Source organism: Ambystoma mexicanum, chromosome 6q (genome assembly GCF_040938575.1).
Source record: "Ambystoma mexicanum isolate Mex_15411 chromosome 6q, UKY_AmexF1_1, whole genome shotgun sequence".
In the NCBI taxonomy this organism is placed as follows: Eukaryota; Metazoa; Chordata; class Amphibia; order Caudata; family Ambystomatidae; genus Ambystoma; species Ambystoma mexicanum.
The window spans coordinates 218091418-218111026 of NC_090937.1; the positions used below are offsets into that span (position 1 = coordinate 218091418).

A 19609-nucleotide genomic window follows, 5' to 3' on the forward strand; every position below is an offset into this window, starting at 1 on the left:
ACAATGCTCAAAAGTACTAGCCACATTGTGAAGTAACTCATCCAAGTATTCCAGATTGGCCAAAAAAGTGACCCACTTCGAGAAAAAAACTTCCCCACACTAGCATTTTGCATTTTTGTTTCAGGCATTGTCCTTTTGCCCTGTAGACCAGTCAAAGCCTGGTAAATAATCTGTGAATGTTGTGGGACCAGACACCTTGATACCATTAAAATGGAAGTAAATATTTTGCTATGTGGAAAAGTTGAAATATTTCATTGTGTTTCACTGCACAGCTTTTCATAGAAAGCAGAAAATAATATTGTTCATTTAATGGCATGTTTTTCCAAAAATGAAACCATTGCATGGCTTGCTGAGAACAAACAATAAAGGGTCTGATTGTTATTTGTTCTTAAATCAACTGTACTAACAATGTGAAGGACACAACGTGTTGAATATCCACAACACATTGATAAGATTCAATACATTGAAAGTGTATATGATAAAGTTAAGTTTATATTACTGAGATCTGTAGTTTGAAGCAGTTAGTAACCATCACATAGAGATAATGGGAATTCAACAAATAATGTGAGCCTAGTTTTACATACTATTTAGAAGGCTGAGGATGGCATGTCTGCTATATGCTTGATAATTAGCAATGTGACAGATGAATGTTCAATTTAATGCAAAGAATAGACATTGTACTTGTTAATTTTAATGTAAATTGGTAGTTAACATATTTATTTACTGTGCATATTCTATTATTAACTGGGTGCTGGAATATATTTTTGCATTCTCAAATGTACATGGCTATGTTCAACCAATGTGCGCTTGCTATGGGCACAATATTACAGTTGATGGCTTCTTCAACTGGAATTGGACAATTGTCAACAATGCATCTGTGATAACCATTATCTGGGATGATAGCTAGACACCAATCTTTCCTTTTGCGGTCACAGTTATAAGGAGCAACATTGCATCCTTTAGGGTTTGCAAACATGCAGATAAGTGTTGCATATGAAAGTGAAACTACTCCTTTCTTCTCACTAACGGAACACCATGTGCGTAAAAGTGTATTCAATTTAACTACACAGAACTTTCACTAAAGAATGAAAATACTGGAAATAATCGATCGATGGACGCAATCTGCATTATATGATGAACGTTGGCAGTTATGATACGATAGGTTATTTACTTATAGAAAAATGTATAGAAAATGTATACAAAAATGTATAGATAAAATGTGAAGCATGCAATGTTTGCTAGCTATAACTTCTATTGCCAAAAGGTATCAATGTTTAGTGGCCATAATCTTCTCTTTTGAGCAGTTATGCAAAAAATAAAAGTACTTGTTACATTCCCGACTATTGCTATTTTCTTTAAAACATATGTTTTTTCTCCTTTTTGTGAAAAGGAACAATACTTTCACGTTGTGTGTGGATGTGTTTGTTTATGTTCCTGGTTCTGCATTAGTTAACAGTATGATGTGGCTGATGACAGGTTACTTTTGGCTGCACTGCCCATGAATGTCATGAAAATAGGTGGAGCATATTGTTTTGAGAAGTGATGTCAGCTTTAGGGGCGGGTGATCTGAATTACTGCCCAGAGGGCACTTGAACGTAGGGCGATGGATCAACAGACAAAATTAGCACACAATGGCGGTAAAACGACACGTCATTTTTTTGCATGTGTAAATGTGAGAACAAATAAGGTAAGATGCATTGGACATTTTTGAAAGATCGATCGTTGTATGCTAAAAATACATGTCCAATCGATTGGGGCAATAACATTTCTGAGTGTACTGAGCGTACTTCCCATTTAAGGAGTTTAAACCCAATTCACTATAAATGGGTTCAACAGGAGTAGATTTGGCAAGGTCTAAAGCCATCTGACTATTTTGCCATCCATTATCTTTAACCATGAAGTCTCTTTATTGGAAAAACCTCTAATCTGTAGAGTGCACAAGGCACAATACTAGCTTTATGAATCTGCAGAAGGCCCTATACAGAATAATCTCTTTTGTGACTGAAAAATCTCCTAACTGCATTGAATTTCTTCTGTAGTTTACCACTAGTAAAGGGGGGTTAAATGGCTTTTCTGGGGTGATCTTGTCAATTGTATCTGCAATCCATTTGTGTAATAGCTCTGCTTTCCTGTGTAGGTCAGCTAGCTCTAGTTCTGTAGTTGAGGGCTTGGTTAACTCCAGTTGTTCGAATAGGTTTCTTTCTTTTGACGTTGGATACAGACTTGTGAAGGCAGAGTGATCACGAATGGGATGTTGAGATGGTCGCTCCACAGTATTTGTATCTGCGGTGCCATGGTAATGAGTTTTTCCTTGGCAAAAATTGCGTATAGGGTGTGTCCTGCCGAGTGTATTGCCCCTTTTGCTAGTTGTCATAGTTTCATGGTAGTGAGTTGTTCAATCAGTGACCACAGGACTCAAGTAAAATTACCATAAATTACCATAAATAAAGAACGAGTGCATAGAGCGGATGAGTGCGGGGAACGGATGAGTCCATAGAGCGTGATGGGTGCGCAGAGCGTGATGGGTGCGCAGAGCAGAAGAAATGTGTAAGAACAGAGGAGTGTGTAGAGTGGATGAATGCGTAGAACAGACTAGTTGGTAGAACGGACGAGTGTATGGAGCAGACGAGTGCGTAAGAGCGAATGAGTGGGTAAGAGCGGAGGGGTGCGTGAGAGCGGAGCAGGGTGCAAAAACGGGTGAGTGCGTAGAACGGGTGGGTGCGTAGAGTGGGTGAGTGCGTAGAGCGGATGGAACGGGTGACATATGTGGATGGAACGGGTGACATATGTGGATGGAACGGGAACTATGTGGATGGAACGGGAAGTATGTGGATGGTATGGGAACTTTGTGGAAGTATGGGAACTATGTGGATGGAGTGCATAAAACAACTTAGAAATACACAGAACGGATCAGAGTACATGGAACAGATTGGAGTGTGTGGAACGGATTGGAGCGCATAGAACTGCGCAACTTACATGGAATGGTTTGGAGTGCATGGAACGTTTGAAAGAGCATGTAAACCCATCATATCACATCACCATGCTTACTCTCTTCTTTACACCACCACTCAACTAGAACACAGAGATACTATGACACCATTCGGTATAGCTGTTCTCATACCAACATCTGTCGCATACTCCACATCACTCTAACTAAACACTGCTGGTTACACACCCCTCAGCTAGGCGTTCTCCTCAGGCCTAATGCAGCCACAATCAGTATGGATAAACCCTGCCAGTACGAACACATACTCGTGATCTCTCAACCACCACACCTACCGCTAAGAAGCAGCTATTACACGAATGCCACACCAGCTGCTCACATATCCGGTGTTCACATGCACTTTTGACTCTCTCTACTCTCTCCACTGACTTGAACTTCGGTTCCCAAGGGTGTTCAACCTACCAGCGCCTTCATACCATACCAATGGTATATTAGGTGCTATATAAATGCTAAATATCATAACATAACATAACTAGTCATTTTGGCCAACCATATCTGATACTGTAATTCCCAAATATGTATAAGATCTTACAATTTCAATATTTTTGTGGTTAATTTTCCAACTTCAATTATTACTACATTTGTTATTTAATTTAATAACAATATGTTTTTTTTTTATTAATTAATATACCAGTCATTTTCTGTGTAATATTTTTGGAGGTGCACTGAAATCCTATTTCAGTTTGGTCAAGCATAATGGTATCATCTGCTTAAGATAACCATGCATTATATTGTCGTCCAAAGAGAGGAGGAAAATTATTGCGTGTCTTTAGCTCATCATCTAAATCAGCAACATATAAATTATAAAGAATCAGTGCTAAGGAGCATCCCTGTTTCAGGCTGTGATTGGTCTGAATCCCACTGCTTAAGATCCCATCTTGGTTCATTCTCAATTGGACAGAAGTGTTGGTGTAGAGTATTTTGATGAAAAACAGAATTAAGGAGTGCAAGCCCGAACACTCAACTTTCTTCAATTGTGTATCACGATGAACAGTGTGACAGGCCCCCGCTTAATCTAGAAAGCAGATATACAAAGCACTATCTTTAGTTTTCAAAGTGGTAAGGATAAGGTATATCAGGGTGAACAAATTGGAAAGGGTTATAACACCTTTCCGGAATCCCGATTGTTGATTTTTGAAAATGTTTTCTCTTATCCAATCATTCACTTTTCCAGTAAGAGTTGTGAAAATATTTTCGCTCAAGAATCTATCATTGCTAGCAATCGATAATTAGTAGGTAAATCACAGGTTATCTTTTTATATATAGGTGTCCCTATCCTTTTGTCGTGAAGCTTAAGGAAAGGGAGTATCTGGTTATCATACCAGCCCTCCTGCGAGGGAATTATCCGCATCATTTTATTAATTAATACAAATAAAAAGAAGGCGGGGTTCTATATCCTTGTAAGATGGGATTTCTTCACAACTATGCAAATGTTATGCAGTCAACAGGTTTTCAGTTTCATAAAATGAGTTAATGTAGCTATCTGACTGGTGTGCAGGCGAACACAACAAGCTATGCAATTGTTATGCATCTTGGCAATATGAGTCAATTTAGCTTGCCAGTTGTTATGCAGTCAATCACAATGGGTAAATACAGCTGAGTGCTAGGGGTGTAGGTAGCAATATGAGTGTTGCAACTGTTGCAGTAGCAAACACAATCATTCACAATAAGCTATGTGCAATGTATCCAAACATACAGCTATGCAGTTGTTACGTAGCCTAGCACAATAGGCCAATCTAGCTCTGTTCGAGATATGCAGGCAAATACAATAAGCTATGCATTTGATATGCTGGCAAACACAATGGGCCTCATTATAACCCTGTCGCAGGCGTATGAAGGGTGCCGGTACGGGACCGGCACCCTTCATTAGGGGAGCGCCGATTACGAGGTTCCCTTTGCGGGACCCGCTAAGGACACCTGCTAAAACCAGGCTTCCTTAGCGGGTCCCGTGAGGGGAAGAGGGAGCTAATAACGGGCCGTTATTAATGGCGCCATTATTAGCTCCCTCCCCATTCCCATTGAGCGCTATGGGGGCTCAAATGGGAATGGGGATGGGTTCCTGCAAGGAGGAATTACCAGGCCCTCCAATGTCGGAATGACCCGGTAATTCCTCATTGCAGGAACCTGGTATTGGAGCCGGGTATGGAGGCAGCCATGGCGCTAATAGCACCATGCCAACCTCCATACTTGTAATGAGGCCCCATGAGTCGATCTAGCTATGTGCTAGGTATGCGGCACATACAGTAAGCTATGTAATTGTTATGTAAGCAAACAGAGGAGGAAGGATAGCTCAGGGCCACGAGTTCGTCTTGGAAGCAAGACAACGCAGTCCAACACAGGTTTGAATCCTGATCCCGCACTTAGAAACCACTTGCTGTTATTAAGCGCATTATAAAAGAACAATTATTATTATAACAATGTGTCAATCTAGAGTTGCTCTAGGCAAGAAGCAAATACAATAGCTATGCAACGGTTGTGCAAGCAAACTAAATGAATCAATCTAGTTATACAGATCCAATAAGCCGTGCAATTGCTGTGCTGTCCGTTGCAATACGTCAAACTAGTAATGTGCTGCTAGGGATGCAGGAACACTATAAGAGAACAGTTTAGCTGTGCAGTCTAGCTATGGTCTAGGCGTGCGGCCAGGTACAAAAAACTAAACAATGTTTGTGATAGGTATGCATGCAGATGTAATAAGCTATGCATTTGCTATGCTAACAAACACAATACGTCAATTTAGCTACGTAACACAACCCATGATTAATGGAACTGTGCAAAAGTGTATTTTTGCAGTGCAAAGTGATTTTGTACTGCAAAAATGACTCTGTACAGACTTTGCACTGCAAAAATATATCTTTTCAGATCCCTGACGTCAAACTACGTTTTTATAGAAAATGATCCCCCCAGTGTTTGCAGGCAGACGTAAGTGGGCAGTCTGAAATGGAAATTCTGTTCTGTGCCTCAACTCTGTGGTATTTGAGGAATAAGACAATATGTAAACTTTTAATGCATTGTTTTGACATCTCGAATCCTACTCCAGAGTCTCCGAAAATTACCTCCAGAGGTGTTTATGGGGACATGGCTGCACAGTGCTTGTGCTGCTCTCCAGCCCTCCCTAAAGGCATGGGTCACCTTTGCAAATAAATGCACTGATTTGCACTTTTCTGAGATGCCAGTTGTTTGTGAATAGGTCCATTGTTTTAAAACAATTAGTTTCAAATGTTGATGTAAGTGTACAACATAATGTAATTTGCAAGTTATACTGAGGCACAACAGCTAAACACATACACGTATACCTTCACTAAAATGATAAAAACAAAAATGTGTGCAGTAATGAATGAACTTTAAGAAATACAGTAAGTGTCAAGGCCTTGTTCACTGAAAGCTGTTGGAGTTTAAAGAACGTGTAGCACTTATTTCATCACCTGGTTTTATTGATGTCACTGCTTTTCCAACACTCTCAACAATCCAAGCTCCTTCATGGCCTAGGATCACTCGGAATTTCAGATTAGGTAATAGACCCTTCAGCGCCTGATCATCTGAGCGACAAATCGATGAAGCCTCAATCTGTGAAGGCAAATACAAAGAGACGTCTCAGTAGACATATTTATATGAAGGAGGGCATCAGGAGAAATAATCTATTTTTGGATTGCATTGTAGCGTTAAGCACCTAGTTAGGAGGAGTGGGGGCTTAGCTCGTGATGGCCTGCTAACCCGAGACATGGTGGGCCTGAGCATAGCAGAAAGATAGAGAAAGCCTGATTTCTTTTACAAAAAGGGCAAAATGTATGTCCCTTTTCTATGTTCATGGAGGCCATTGCAGCAGCCCAAGTTGGCAGCGAGGGACAATGTCGTCGATATAACTGCAATTAAATGGGTGAGGCAGGGAGAGAGGATATAGGTAATGGAGGTGGGAGGGAAGCAGAGATGATATGATAGTTTATTTATATATCGTCTATACACAATGTGTTTCAAAGCGCTTCGTACTCAGCCTCACGACATTTCAGATAGTGCAAGAGCTAAGACATAGATAAGGAAGGGAGGGGGAGAGTGACAAGGAAGTGGAAACAGACAGGCGACTACCGTACAGATAGTGCTGGGGGTTGGGGGACAATTAAGAGGTGGGGGAGGAGACAGACGGGTTGCTATCATACTAAGTCCAGGGACAATTCTGATGGAGTAAGTGCATAGAAGAAAGTAAGGGAAGGTGGGGAGGAAATAGGAAAAGGGGGAAAGGGAGCAGAGGAGAGAACAGAGAGTAAGCAGTCAAAAAGAATGGAGAAGCAAGAGGGGAGAGCGAATCCAATTGCAGAATTCAGTAGTAACACATAAAAATGAAGGCCAAGATACAAGATGAAGATGGGTACAACATGATTCAGGGCCACCATGAGTACACGATGCAAAGGAAGTTCAGCATGAGAGTTGAGAAAGGGTGACACACCGTGAATTAATGAAGCCCATAAAAGTCAGATACAGCATTTTTCACAAGACGATGATGGTGAAACCAGAATGTATCAGGACAGACTCCTGCAGAAGTAGGCTGGATGTGGGGGAGGGGAGCAGGGTAGAAGAATCAAGCAAAACAGGCAACACCTGTGTGCAAGAAAGAGGGGCACATGGGAACATCGCAGGGAGGAGCAGGGAGTGGCATGGCCCAGAGAATGGGGTATCTAATAGTACCGAAATGAGGAAAGAACAACTAAGGGTTAGAAACATTACACACTCCAATACTGATATGGGGAAGAAATACTTGAGCGTTAGGAATATTACACAATTTCCATACTTTTATACTGAGACGAGGAAGAAGCAACTAAGACTAATAGACACCATTTACTCTCAAAACTCTGGTACTGGGACGAAGAAGATGATTGTCTTGGGAGGATAGCTCAGGGGCAACACACTCACCTTGGAAGCAAGGCAACGCAGAGCAACAAAGGTTCGATCCCCGGGTCCGTGCTTAGAATCCACCAGGTATGAAGCGCGCTATAAATGCCCAATCATAATTCTAATCATTTCCCTATATTCAGAACACCAGAACCTTAATTAATGAAAGACATCTGCAGCCCATTACAAGACTGCAGGTTTATAAGAAGTGGACCACAAAGGCACAGAGACAGGGAAACCAGGGAGCAGGAAGACACAGCAGAAGGAGCTGTGCAAGAGGCAGAGATGCCAAAATGTCACTCCAGAGTCCCAGAGTCCTGTTGGTGAGACTCTCCAGGGAGGAGGTTGCCTGAATGGGAAGGCGGGCAGCAGAAGCTGTTGGGAAGCAGAGGCGAAGCTGCACAAGAGACCCACAGGGGGCTGGATAAAGCACCCGGTGAACAGGCTCTCCTATCTGGGGGAAAGCTGCACAGAAGGGAGCTGTCAACACAGGTAAGTGTTGGACACCCGAGACACCCGAACTGAATGAAACAAGCAAGCCTATGTTTATTGAATATTGAACCGACTGAAACAAGATAAGTTGCATTTATTGAATGCCGAATTGAATGAAGCAAGCACACTTATCAAATACTGAACTGAATGAAACAAGCCAAGTTGCACTTAACAAATATGGAACTGAATGAAACAAAGTCAAGTTGCACTTACTGAATATCAAAGTGAATGAAACTGGCAACATTACACTTATTGAACACTGAATTGAATGAAACCTAGTAAAGATACATTTATTGAATATCAAACTGAATGAAATATGTAAAACTTGCACCTATTGAATGTCAAAGTGAAAGGAAAGACAAATCAATTTTGAACGTTGAGTGATATGGAATAGCACAACAACTAGTATTACATAATGAACTGAAAGCAAACGGGAAACTACATTGAATAACAGACTCTCAGTGCAAAATTGGAGTCTAAGTTGAGAAACCACTGGAGTCTAAGTCGAGAAACCACATGTTTGGCTGAATATTGAAATACTTATGGAAACCTGGAAGTTCTTCGTTTGCGTGACCTGTAATGGGTGAACTGTGTGGTCTAACAACGGGGCCTAGATCAGAGAGCTCTATATGCTAACAAGGAAGTTTGTTGTTGTGTTGAAAAGGAACGCTAACATTGGTGCATACACGGTTTGATGAAGAGAACCCTCAACTGTAAAGAATTGTTGAGATGTCAACTAATGAGGTTGATGTCTTTTTTGTGTCATTCTTTAATATTGAACTTGGGGAAGGGAATCTTGAGACGTGTTGCCCTGGAACTATATTGAAATTGGTGAAGGGCATCCTGACCTGTCTAAAAGTATGTAACTTTTGTATATCAAGTCCACAAGTAAGGTAAACTGAACATTATAACAAACATATTGACATTTGGGAAAAAGAAGCTGGAGAATAAGCGGAATCGTACAAAAATGTCGATCTGAGAATTGCGACGGCCGAAAATGCCGACTTTTTTTTTTATACCCCCCTTACACCACATATATATGTGGGGGGTATGGGATATTATACTAATATGGCAGTGTGCGGGGGTCTCCCCCGCATATCTATGTGGTGCATTTTCGGCCGTCGCAATTATGTGTGGTCTCAGTGATCACATAGATCCGAATAAGCTTGAGCTGGAAATAGCTCAGAACTTTATGTTTGGATCTCTGTATAGTTTTTGGTTGACATCCCTACACAGTGTTTTGTCATTTGTTGTGAGGCCAGCATAGGTTTTGGACACAGACTTTTCAGTTGAACTCTATGACACAGACTTTTCTTAGTTTCTTTAGGTAGGGAAATCCCACCTAAGTATAGGGTAAGTTAGGCCTCGATTCAACCTAACCTATTCTTTAATAAAACATTTGTTATACCATGAATCTGTTGTCTGTGTCTCCTTCCATGGTGCAAACCTCACAATTTAAAGGTACAACTTTGCAGCTATGCAAAGACGAATAAAAGAACCCTTGCAGTGCTTACGCCAAACATGCACAGGCCTTCTAGAGCAGTAAACACTGAATGGCATGAGGGAAGCTCAACTTCAGGGGCGAGCAGTAGCCTAACATTTGTCATGCGTGGGGCGATGTCAGCTAAACTACCCCATCTGAAGTCCCCCATGGCTATACACAATGGCTCATATTTGGGTGATTATGTCTCGCATAGTAAACTTACAAAAAGTAACACCAGTCTCCCCAGACAGACAGTAAAAAGAGCAGCGCCTGCCAGGAACATCAAGTAAAAAGAAATGGGGTAAACCGGTGTGAAATTAGATGCCTAATGATATCAATGCGAGTGCCATCATATTCCTAGAAATGATGCCTTAACTAAAATCACACAATACATTCATAATAAACAGCACAGCATTAAATGATTTAGCATATTAAAACAATTCGATATTTTGGATCAACCAAAGCTCAATGCATTTGTATCAAACCAAGTTAAGCATATTTAAAACTCACTGAAAATGCCTAGGCCTACAGTACATGCCACTGAGCTCTTAAAATTGTGGTCTTTTTATCGTCTGAAAATGCCAAATCAGGCACCTCTTTTGGCGATTCTTTGACTCCAATCTATTGGTGACACTGCCCATATGCACTTTTTCGTGATGCTGTTTCCCATTTCACCGCTGGGCCTTTCGTTGCCATTGAATAGTGCCCGCTCCCATTCCTTCATGGGCTGGCCAGAGGGGCAGTGCCAGTGGGAGGAGAGAGCAACGCAGGTGTCCATTCAAGCACATAGGCGTCCCGGAACTCTACTTTGATGCCTGTGGTGGCGTCTATGTGTTACGGCTGCCTTTCTACTTGCAACAGATGTGGGATCCAGGGTTCGAGGCTGCTGCTTGACAATCAATTGGGCGAGCGCCTCAGGAACTGTGTGACACAGATTAATTGGTTGTAGTACTTGATGCAGCTAGTCCTTTTTATAGTTTTGTGTTTACGTGCTTTTATGGATAATTTACGCAGCGGGCCACACCGTCACAGGGGCACGCAACTGTACATTAGTATAGCATGCACTTGTTGCCAGCATGCTTACTTCGACGTTAGAGCCGTGACGTGGTGAGGCGGGTCTTTTTCCTGTAAAATAGGGCAGATACTGTGTACTCTGTATTGCCCTTACTGAACAGTATTTTTTAGGCAGTTTACTGTTAAGCAACTGCGGTGTATTGAAGCAATGCTGACTTCCTCCCGAAAATGGAATCCTCACTGTAACGCCCAAATCCCTGCAGCTCTGTAAACAAAACGACAACTACTTTAAAGCAGAGTGCAATCTGATGTTTTCACAAGTGCAAAACTATATTGTCCATGTGTCTGACTCAGTACTTCAAGCCCTGACATGCATTCAATTTGGCTAGACACCTAACCACCATCTGTCTGAGATCACGCCTGATTTTCCTGAAGCAAGTAGCTCTTGCCAAGGTTTCCTAAGCAAAACATTTGGGGAGAACAGGGCTTGAGGGGAGACTGCATTGATTTATTTATGTATTTTAGCGATTTTATAAAGCGCAAGGCCTGGTCCCTTCGGCGAATGTTCTTATTATAATTAATTACTCCAAAACTGGCAGAATAACGATAAAACATGTCTGGACATCAACCAAAGAGATTCTTCGGCATTTCATAATCATTTTGATTACAGGCATGTTACAGAATTCACGACAGTATAACTGTAGCCACTGCCCACTTAATGCCCACTTAATGACACTGTACTGTGTGCTGCAACAAATGCGGTTGAGCAGGTAATGCCCAGAGAGGTCCAATAGCAGTGTTGGTTATTAGTGCGAGAACAGCTTCTGGTTGGGGGCGTTGCACTATCAGCTAAAAGGATAATCACAGTGGTTCCTATTGGTAGCTGATGCACCGTCACATGCCAGATAAAAAAATATAAAATAGCCCTAAAATTGGTTCTTGCAGCATCCACAAAATGGAACCAAATACCTCAAGTATGGTAGGGAGAAATCACGAGACAGTATTATTATTATTATTTTTTTGACATTTGTAAGGCGCCCATACACAAGTGTTTCAAGGAGCCTTTACACTGTCAACGGCGGGTGGAGAACAGGGGACAAACAATACAGTAAGGGACGGTTCTACTAGGCCTTGTGACATTCAGATTGTGCAAGTGCAGTGACAATAAGTGCAGTTGGGAGGGGGCAGGACAGTTTAGAGGCAAGGGGTGAGGGCGGTGGGGGGAGGAGAAGTGCAGGAAGGCAGGGGATCCAGGGTTGGCCAACTGCTGAAGGGGGCCAGGGAGGGCACGTGCCAGGGGGTGGAAAGGGTAAGGGTGAGATAGTGCTGGCAGAGGGTAGACCAGTGCAGGCAGGTCAGGGAAGGGAGCCGCAGGAAAGTGCTGGAAGAGTACTGTGGTAGACCTGATGAAGAAGAGCCTGGCCATTAAGGCACATACGGGTCCAGGCGCCAATCACGGGGCAGGAGGACAGTTTAACAGGGTGGGGGGAGGTGAAAAGGAAAGTCTTGAGAAGTTTTTGGAACTTGAGAGGAGATCCGGCTGAAGTCTGAGAGGGCAAGGAGGCCGTTATAGAGGGAGGCTCCTGCCGAAGAAAGAGATATACCCACCATCTCTGCTTGGAGAAACATTTAATCAGTAGAGAGTTGGGGCTATAGGACTCTAGCAGGGAGGTATTTAGGGAGAGACATTAGGATGTAGCATGGTTCCAAGCCCCAGTAAGCATTGTGGATGATGCAGAGGGTCTTGCATTTGAGGGTCTTGAATTTGATCCTAGCAGCAACTGGGAGCCCGTGCAAGAGATTTTAGGGCTGGAAAGATGTGGTCCCTGAGCTTGAGGCCGAGGATAATTCTTGCAGCCTTATTCTGGATTAGTTGAAGAGGGCAAATGGAGGAAAGAGGAAGAGGCTGCTGCAGTAGTCCAGCCTAGAGAGAACCAGGGCTCTGGAGAAATTGAGCTTCTTGGAAAAGGTGAGGAAAGGGAGAACGCCTCTGAGGAGGTGGAGCAGAAAGCTGGTTTTCTTGGCAACTTCTGTGATGCTAGGAGAGAAGGAGAGATGGGAGTTGAATGAACCTTTTCTGACTTCTGAATGAAGCTTCTAATTGCATTCAACATGCTTACAGTAATCCCTGCACCCACTTAACGACATTTCTTTACCTCAGATTAGCAAATGGGGGATTTTGGTACCAGCACATACCAGGGTGCCTAAACACCGCAGTCATTCAACTAAAGTACTTTATTGTAGGCATTTTCAGTGGAATATATGGTATATGATAAGTCATTAATAACGCACCTGTACAAAAAAGATTTTATGCAAGACAGAGGGAGGACAAGACAAACAATCTTACTAGGCCTTGTGTCATTCAGATCATGTAAGTGCGAGAACACAAAGTGCAAGGGGAAAGGAAGGGGGAAGTGTAAGGGAGGGGGAGGGGAAAACAGGACAGCAGTGTTCTGAGTAAGTGCAGCCAGGTCTGGTTAGGGCAAGGAGAACAAAGGACTGTAGGGTTACAGTTACAAACCGTACGTGCATGGTAGGCCTGCAGGCAGTGTAATGGTGACTGATCCAGAAAGAGCCTGGTACCCAGTCAGATTCTGTGGGTAGCCAAGGAAGCATTCAGTACTGCATACAGGTAGGTCAGGTAGGTCAGCAGGGGAGTGAGAGAAGGCAGAGTAGAAGAGAAACATTTTTATCTGCTTCCGGAACTTCAGGTGGTCCAGCATAAGTATGAGAGGGCCAGGGAGGCCATTCCAGAGGCAGGCACCTGCAGAGGAGATAGATCTACCCCCCACTCTCTGCCTGTAGAAGCGTCTAAGCCTTAGCGAGTTGGAGTTAGCTGAGCGAAGGGCTCGAGAAGGAAGGTATTATAGAAGAAAGCATTGGATGTAGTGTGGGCCCCGGCCCCAGAAAGCCTTTGTGGACAATGCAAAGGGTCTTGACTTGATCCTTGTAGCCACCAGGAGCCAGTGGAGAGATTTCAGGGCTGGAAATATACGGCCCCTCGTCTTGAGGCCAATGATAAGTCTTGCAGTCCTGTTCTGGATTAGTTGCAGAGACAAGACAGTAGAATAAGGCAGATTGAGAAAGAGGCTGTTGCAGAAGTTCAGCTGAAAGAGAACCAGGGCTATAGAGACAGTGAGCTTCTGGGGGAAAGTGAGTCCCTTGGAGAAGATGCAGCTGGTAGTGGGACTTCTTGACAACGTCGGAAATGTGAGGAGAGAAAGAGAGAGTCAATTTGAAGATGACACCAATGTTTTTTGCCTTGCATGAAGGCGGAGGAAGAGGGCCCAAGGCGGGTGGCCAGAGTGAGAGAGGGAAAGCAAGGGCAGGGGTCCCAATGAGAATGATCTCTGTATTAATGGCATTAAGACTGAGATCGAAGGAAAGCTGAGCGTCATCCGTATAACACTGAAAGTTAGAGGAGCAGGTAGAGATCAGATGGGCCAAAGGGGCCAAGTAGAGTTTGAAAACCAGGTTGAGAGGATTGAGCCCTAGGGAACACCACAGGTAGAGAGGAAGGGACCAAGTTGAACCTGGGAGGGGTGGTCCAAGACAAAGGAGGTCAGCCACTCGAGGGCCTGATCTGTGATGCCCAGGTTTTCACACAGTTGATTGATCAGGATGGTGTGATTGACCGTGTAGAAAGCAGAGGAAAGATCAAGGAGGATGAGGACAGAAGGTATGCTGGAATCAAGGTTAGAGAGCCGATCTTCACAGGTGTTCAGAAAGGCAGTTTCCATCCCTCTGGCAGCTCTGAAACCATACTTATGGTAATTGAGACAACCAACAGATTCAGTGTGGAGAGTACGCTGGGAGATGGCCACCTTTTCCAAGAGTTTGTCCAGGAAATGGGTGATGGAGATTGGGCGATAGTTTGCCGGGCAGGTAGGCTCAGCAGACAGCTTCTTCATGGGGGGTGGGGGGTGTGCACAAGGGAGTTCTTAAGGGGAGAGGGCAAATTTCCACTGGCGAAAGAGTGATTAGAGAAATTGGCTAAGGCTGGAGCGAGGCTGTCAATGTGGACCTTGATGGTTCTTAAGGAGCAGGGGAGCACGTGTTTGGACAACACTTTCATAGATCGAACTAGTCTAGAAACCTCATCAGGTGTTGTCAGAGAGACAGAGGAGAAATTAGGACAAGAGGGAGAGATGGTCAAAGGGGGGCCAAAAGAGGAAGAGGGAGAGGAAAAGGACAGGATATCCTGAGTATTAGCTGAGAATTGATAGGCCAGAGCCATACAGAGGGTCTGGGTGGGAACAGGAGAGGTAGAGACTGCAACTGGATTGGCCAGTTCCTTGTAGATTTTAAAGAATTTGGCTGAGTTGTTATGCACTATTTGGTTTTCTAGATGTATTAAGGGATACAACGCCCTCAGCCCTGTGCATCACAATAGCCTGTTGAAGAGAACTCAGACAACGTAGTGGCAAGTTCCATCACAGTGTATTGTGCAGTTATAACAAATAGACACCTACGTCCAAGCACTGTGTTGTGTGCAGGTTGGCCATTTTAGATGCAAATCTCTGCAGTAGTGCAAAATACAAAATTGGTTATTGCCATCAAGTCCGATCAGGTAAAGAGTTACTTACAGCACAGTGGACACAGCCCATTGCTGTGCACATTACTCAGGACAGTGGGGCTACCACGCTGCTTGGTGGTACAAGGTCAGGCACAATTCCCAACACTGCTGATGACAGTACACACCAGTTGGGGACTGTGAAGCTCTTAGTGTTCCAATGTATAATCGGGAACTTGTTCCCCGACATGAGTGAAATAGCATCATTCAGGCTGAGATAATTATTGGCAGGGATTGCTTTTACAAATATGCTAAACTGGGGGTCGGATGAGGAGAGGGCAGGCAGTTGATTGCAATATGATCAAATTTAAGAAAAGGCAATGCAGTTTGCTAGTGTCTTTACTATGGACAAATTAATATCTTTAATATGATAAATGTTGCATTTGCACTGAACACAAGAGCTCAGAATGAATACCATTTTCCCAGTGTCACACGTATATACTGCACTGCAATCCGTTCACCCACTGATTGATACAGTAACTGCTTTCTTACATATACTGTACTCTTTGGAACTACAGGCACTGTTGGACTCAATATGATGTTTGCAAAAGTGACCCTTTTGTCCTCTCATAAAGATGTCTCTGATGCTGACAGTTGTACAAGTTACTGTGTTTTGCTGTACAATGTGTATACTTTTATCTTATCTTTCTTTAGGAATCCCTCAAGTTCCTATCGGACGGCACCATGCACTGGACGTGCACCCAGACAATGAATGAAGATGGAGGACAAGCTCTGGCACATGGTGTGTCAGATGACTGCCTGTGGGATTCTGCTTAAGGTATCAAAAAGGGCTATGCGTACTTCAATTGTGTTTATCTGAGGATAAAATAAGTGGTGAAAATGGGAAAGAAACTGACTCTGAATGTGATGTTGGGGAATGGTAAAAGCTCGAGTAAAGAGAGAATTGTGAGAATTGATAGTGAAGTACCTGGAGTGAAGCAAAGAGTGACCGACAGCATAGGAAAACATACTGTGTGCAGTGGAATTAATGATATTGACACAACTGGTAATGACCGAAGGGTTAACGATTTTGTGAATAGGGGCTTTAGTTGTAATTGGATGCATGTTAACTCAACACTGGCCATAACACCTACAGTATGACAACTTTGCTTTCAGGCAAGATGAGTTTTGTTCTGGCAGGAATTAAAATGTGGTACATCACGAAAAAAGTGGATGATTTGGAAACCTGTTTTTCTAATAGGATTGTATACATACTCGTGATTAATTTGATATAATCTTCTGAATAAATTATAAGATATTGTGATAGCCATAATATATTACTACACAATGGTATGGCTAGTGTACTTAAAATGCATAGATCCTCTAAAATGTCCCCTTATGCATTCACTCTACTTACTTGTGTTTCTTTCAGAACATGGGAATGGACCGAAGCTCTTCCTTCTCTGACCTCAGCCGATCGCGTGGCCACCACTCTCAGCTAAATTTGCAGCACCCCTAGGGAGCCATGTCACTCACCCTGGTAAACAGCCATGCCTGTCACTCTTTAGGTTGCATCCAAGTAAATCATTTAAATCATGTTTCATGACATTTTACAGCACCCCCTTGATCTCTCATCCACCTCAAACCACTGCAGATAATCGAAGTCACTGATCTACAACACTGTATGTGGTGCTGCATTTTTTGTGATGCAATAACATTTTGCATAACCTGGACTCTTGCTGCCCTTTCCGGGCACCCTCTATTTACTGCATGCCGTAAGGGTAATTGAGTTTGGCAGTATTATGAGAATTAACAGGGCCAAACTCACAATCAGTCCCAGAGACCTATAATAATAGGGTGCTAATTTAAATGTCTGAAGAAGCAAGAGATTGAAAAAACCTGGCTCTAAGAGGAGCCCCACTTTGTGTTGTCACTGCTCGGTTCCTTTTTCTTTAGAACAATTTTTATTGGTTGTAGCTTGGAGCTATATGAGTTAACCCAATCACACACCTGCAACTGTCTGAATAAAGGGGTTAAACCCATGTACCTCTTGGCTTGTGTATCATAGGCCAGCCTTCTGCAGTATGCACATGCATGCATTATGGTAATGGAGAGAGTTTACGACTCTTGAATGCTTAAGATGGGAATGCCACCTGTCCGACTCTCAAGGGTTCATGAATCTAAATCAGGGGGTATATCCCGGTCTGAGGCAGGGGTGTGTCCAGCAGCCCCACTTTCAACAATCTATATTGTGGGGCATACATTTCCGAGATCACTTTTGGGGGTACCTAAATACACGACAAACTAATCAATGTATCCTGAAAACCACAACAGGCCCATTGTTTTATTATCTACATTTAGCAAAAATATTATTAAGGAATCTTATTTGGAGAAACATCAGTGCAATTCTGAATCAAATTATTGTGACAGGTTTATTAAATAATGTTAAATGGAACTGCTGTTAACAGGTTACACAACTGTTAAAGATCCTTTGCAGTCTCTAGGACATAAACCAGCTAAACTGCAAATAATAGATCTTGCTAACAGAATGAGATCACTATAGAGTGAATAATGAACTGTCTAAATCCACAGTGAGAGCATTTTTGGCATTTTTGTATGCTTTCAAAAATATTGATAATTAATACAAGTAGGCGCAAAACAGCTATTGAAGGAACCTGGGAAGGAGTCTGAGACTACTCTAACTTCCCGAACGTTATTATGAGAATTAGGCAGGTAGCGTTGTTATAATTAGTGTATTTATTGAGCTCGGGCCTAGCCATGGGAAGCAACGAAGCGCTTTACAAATTACAGGGGGAAGGAGAGATACGAAGGAGTGGGGAGGGGAAGGATGGTCAATTTGGTAGTGAGGCATCTACAACCAGGAGAGGAACAGTGTGGAGCAGATCACCCTTTGTCAATTAACGGGGGGTGGGGGAGGTGAAGGTTCTGGACTAGGTGTAGATGATACCTCTGTTGAATCTACAATGTTTTTTTTTCTTTAGGTACAATGGACCATGACAAAGATATGATGTGGTTTTAGATTTAAACAAATGTAATCCTACTTTCATCTTCTACATGATGCTAGCCAACCCCTGATATTTTCCTGCCCATTCGACTATGTCCTTCCTGCAGCCACTTGTTTAAGATCTAACAGAAAGGAAAGGGCATTTGAATCGGGATCTGCAGCAGATGTATGAATTGTGTTTTTTATAAGGTTTCAACAGCTACGGATTATATTTATTTATTTAAATCAAAACACACACTTTTAATATTTTGCATGATTTTATGGATTTACGATGATGTGCTTATTTTTAATATTTTAGTGGCCGTGTTTTTTTACGTTTGATGGGCGGTTGCCAAATAAACATGTGTTTATAAGATGATGATGATGGTAAACAGTTATACAAGTCAGTCACAGAATTGTCTCTAACTCCAGCAAACTGTATGAGTGTGAATGAAGCAGAGCAAGAGAGGCAGGTCCATCATGATGCTTCTGGCTTGAGGCCTGTATTAATTAGCAGTGTACATTACTCTGCCCATGTACTTATTAATAACGTCTTGGTTGGGGCTGACTCAGAGGGGAGTTTAAGTACAGATGGAATCATATGCATTAACTAAGCTGCACCCCTTAGTGAAACGCTGCTAGGCATAGGGTCCTTGCAAGATTCCACTTAACGACTGTGTGACTGATGATAGTATGCCAAACCTCCCATGGGTGTGTACTACCGTCAGGCAAAAACAAAACCCTGACATTACTGAACAGAAAAAGCAGAAAAGAAATTAACAGAATCAAAAAATGAAAAGAATAAAAGCTGCATACACATGTGCAACATGCATGTGAAAACAGAGTGGTAAAAGTTGGGGTAGAGACCACTATGCTTTGTAAACTGAGCCAGGAAGCAAGCATAGAACGTTTTCAGCATGTCCCTCGATCCAAGGACTTAAGAGTGACATGGGCTTTATCTAACAAAGAGTGAAAAGTGAATGTATAGCCCAGGTCTACTATATGATGTGCTAAGATTTTTCAATAAATGATGTAGAAGCTTATGCTGGGATAAGCCCTGGAACTGGTTTGGGATATATAGAGCAGGGCCCACCTGTTCAAATCCAGACGATTCCAACAATGCTTTCTACCTGAATATACATTAATCCTGCACAGTTAACTTCAATGTAATGTTTAAAGAAATTAATATAGTGGCACGAAATATTTTAAACATAG

General features: G+C 42.6%; 1 protein-coding gene across 1 annotated transcript in view; it reads right to left on the minus strand.

Moving 5' to 3' along the window:
• Window positions 1-19609, minus strand: part of LOC138515902 (alcohol dehydrogenase 1-like) — a 495924-nt gene that overhangs the window by 319522 nt on the left and 156793 nt on the right. Inside the window, exon 3 of the mRNA XM_069630663.1 lies at window positions 6430-6571. Within this exon, the coding sequence (XP_069486764.1) occupies window positions 6430-6571 (142 nt within the window). The remainder of the gene's footprint in view (window positions 1-6429; window positions 6572-19609) is intronic.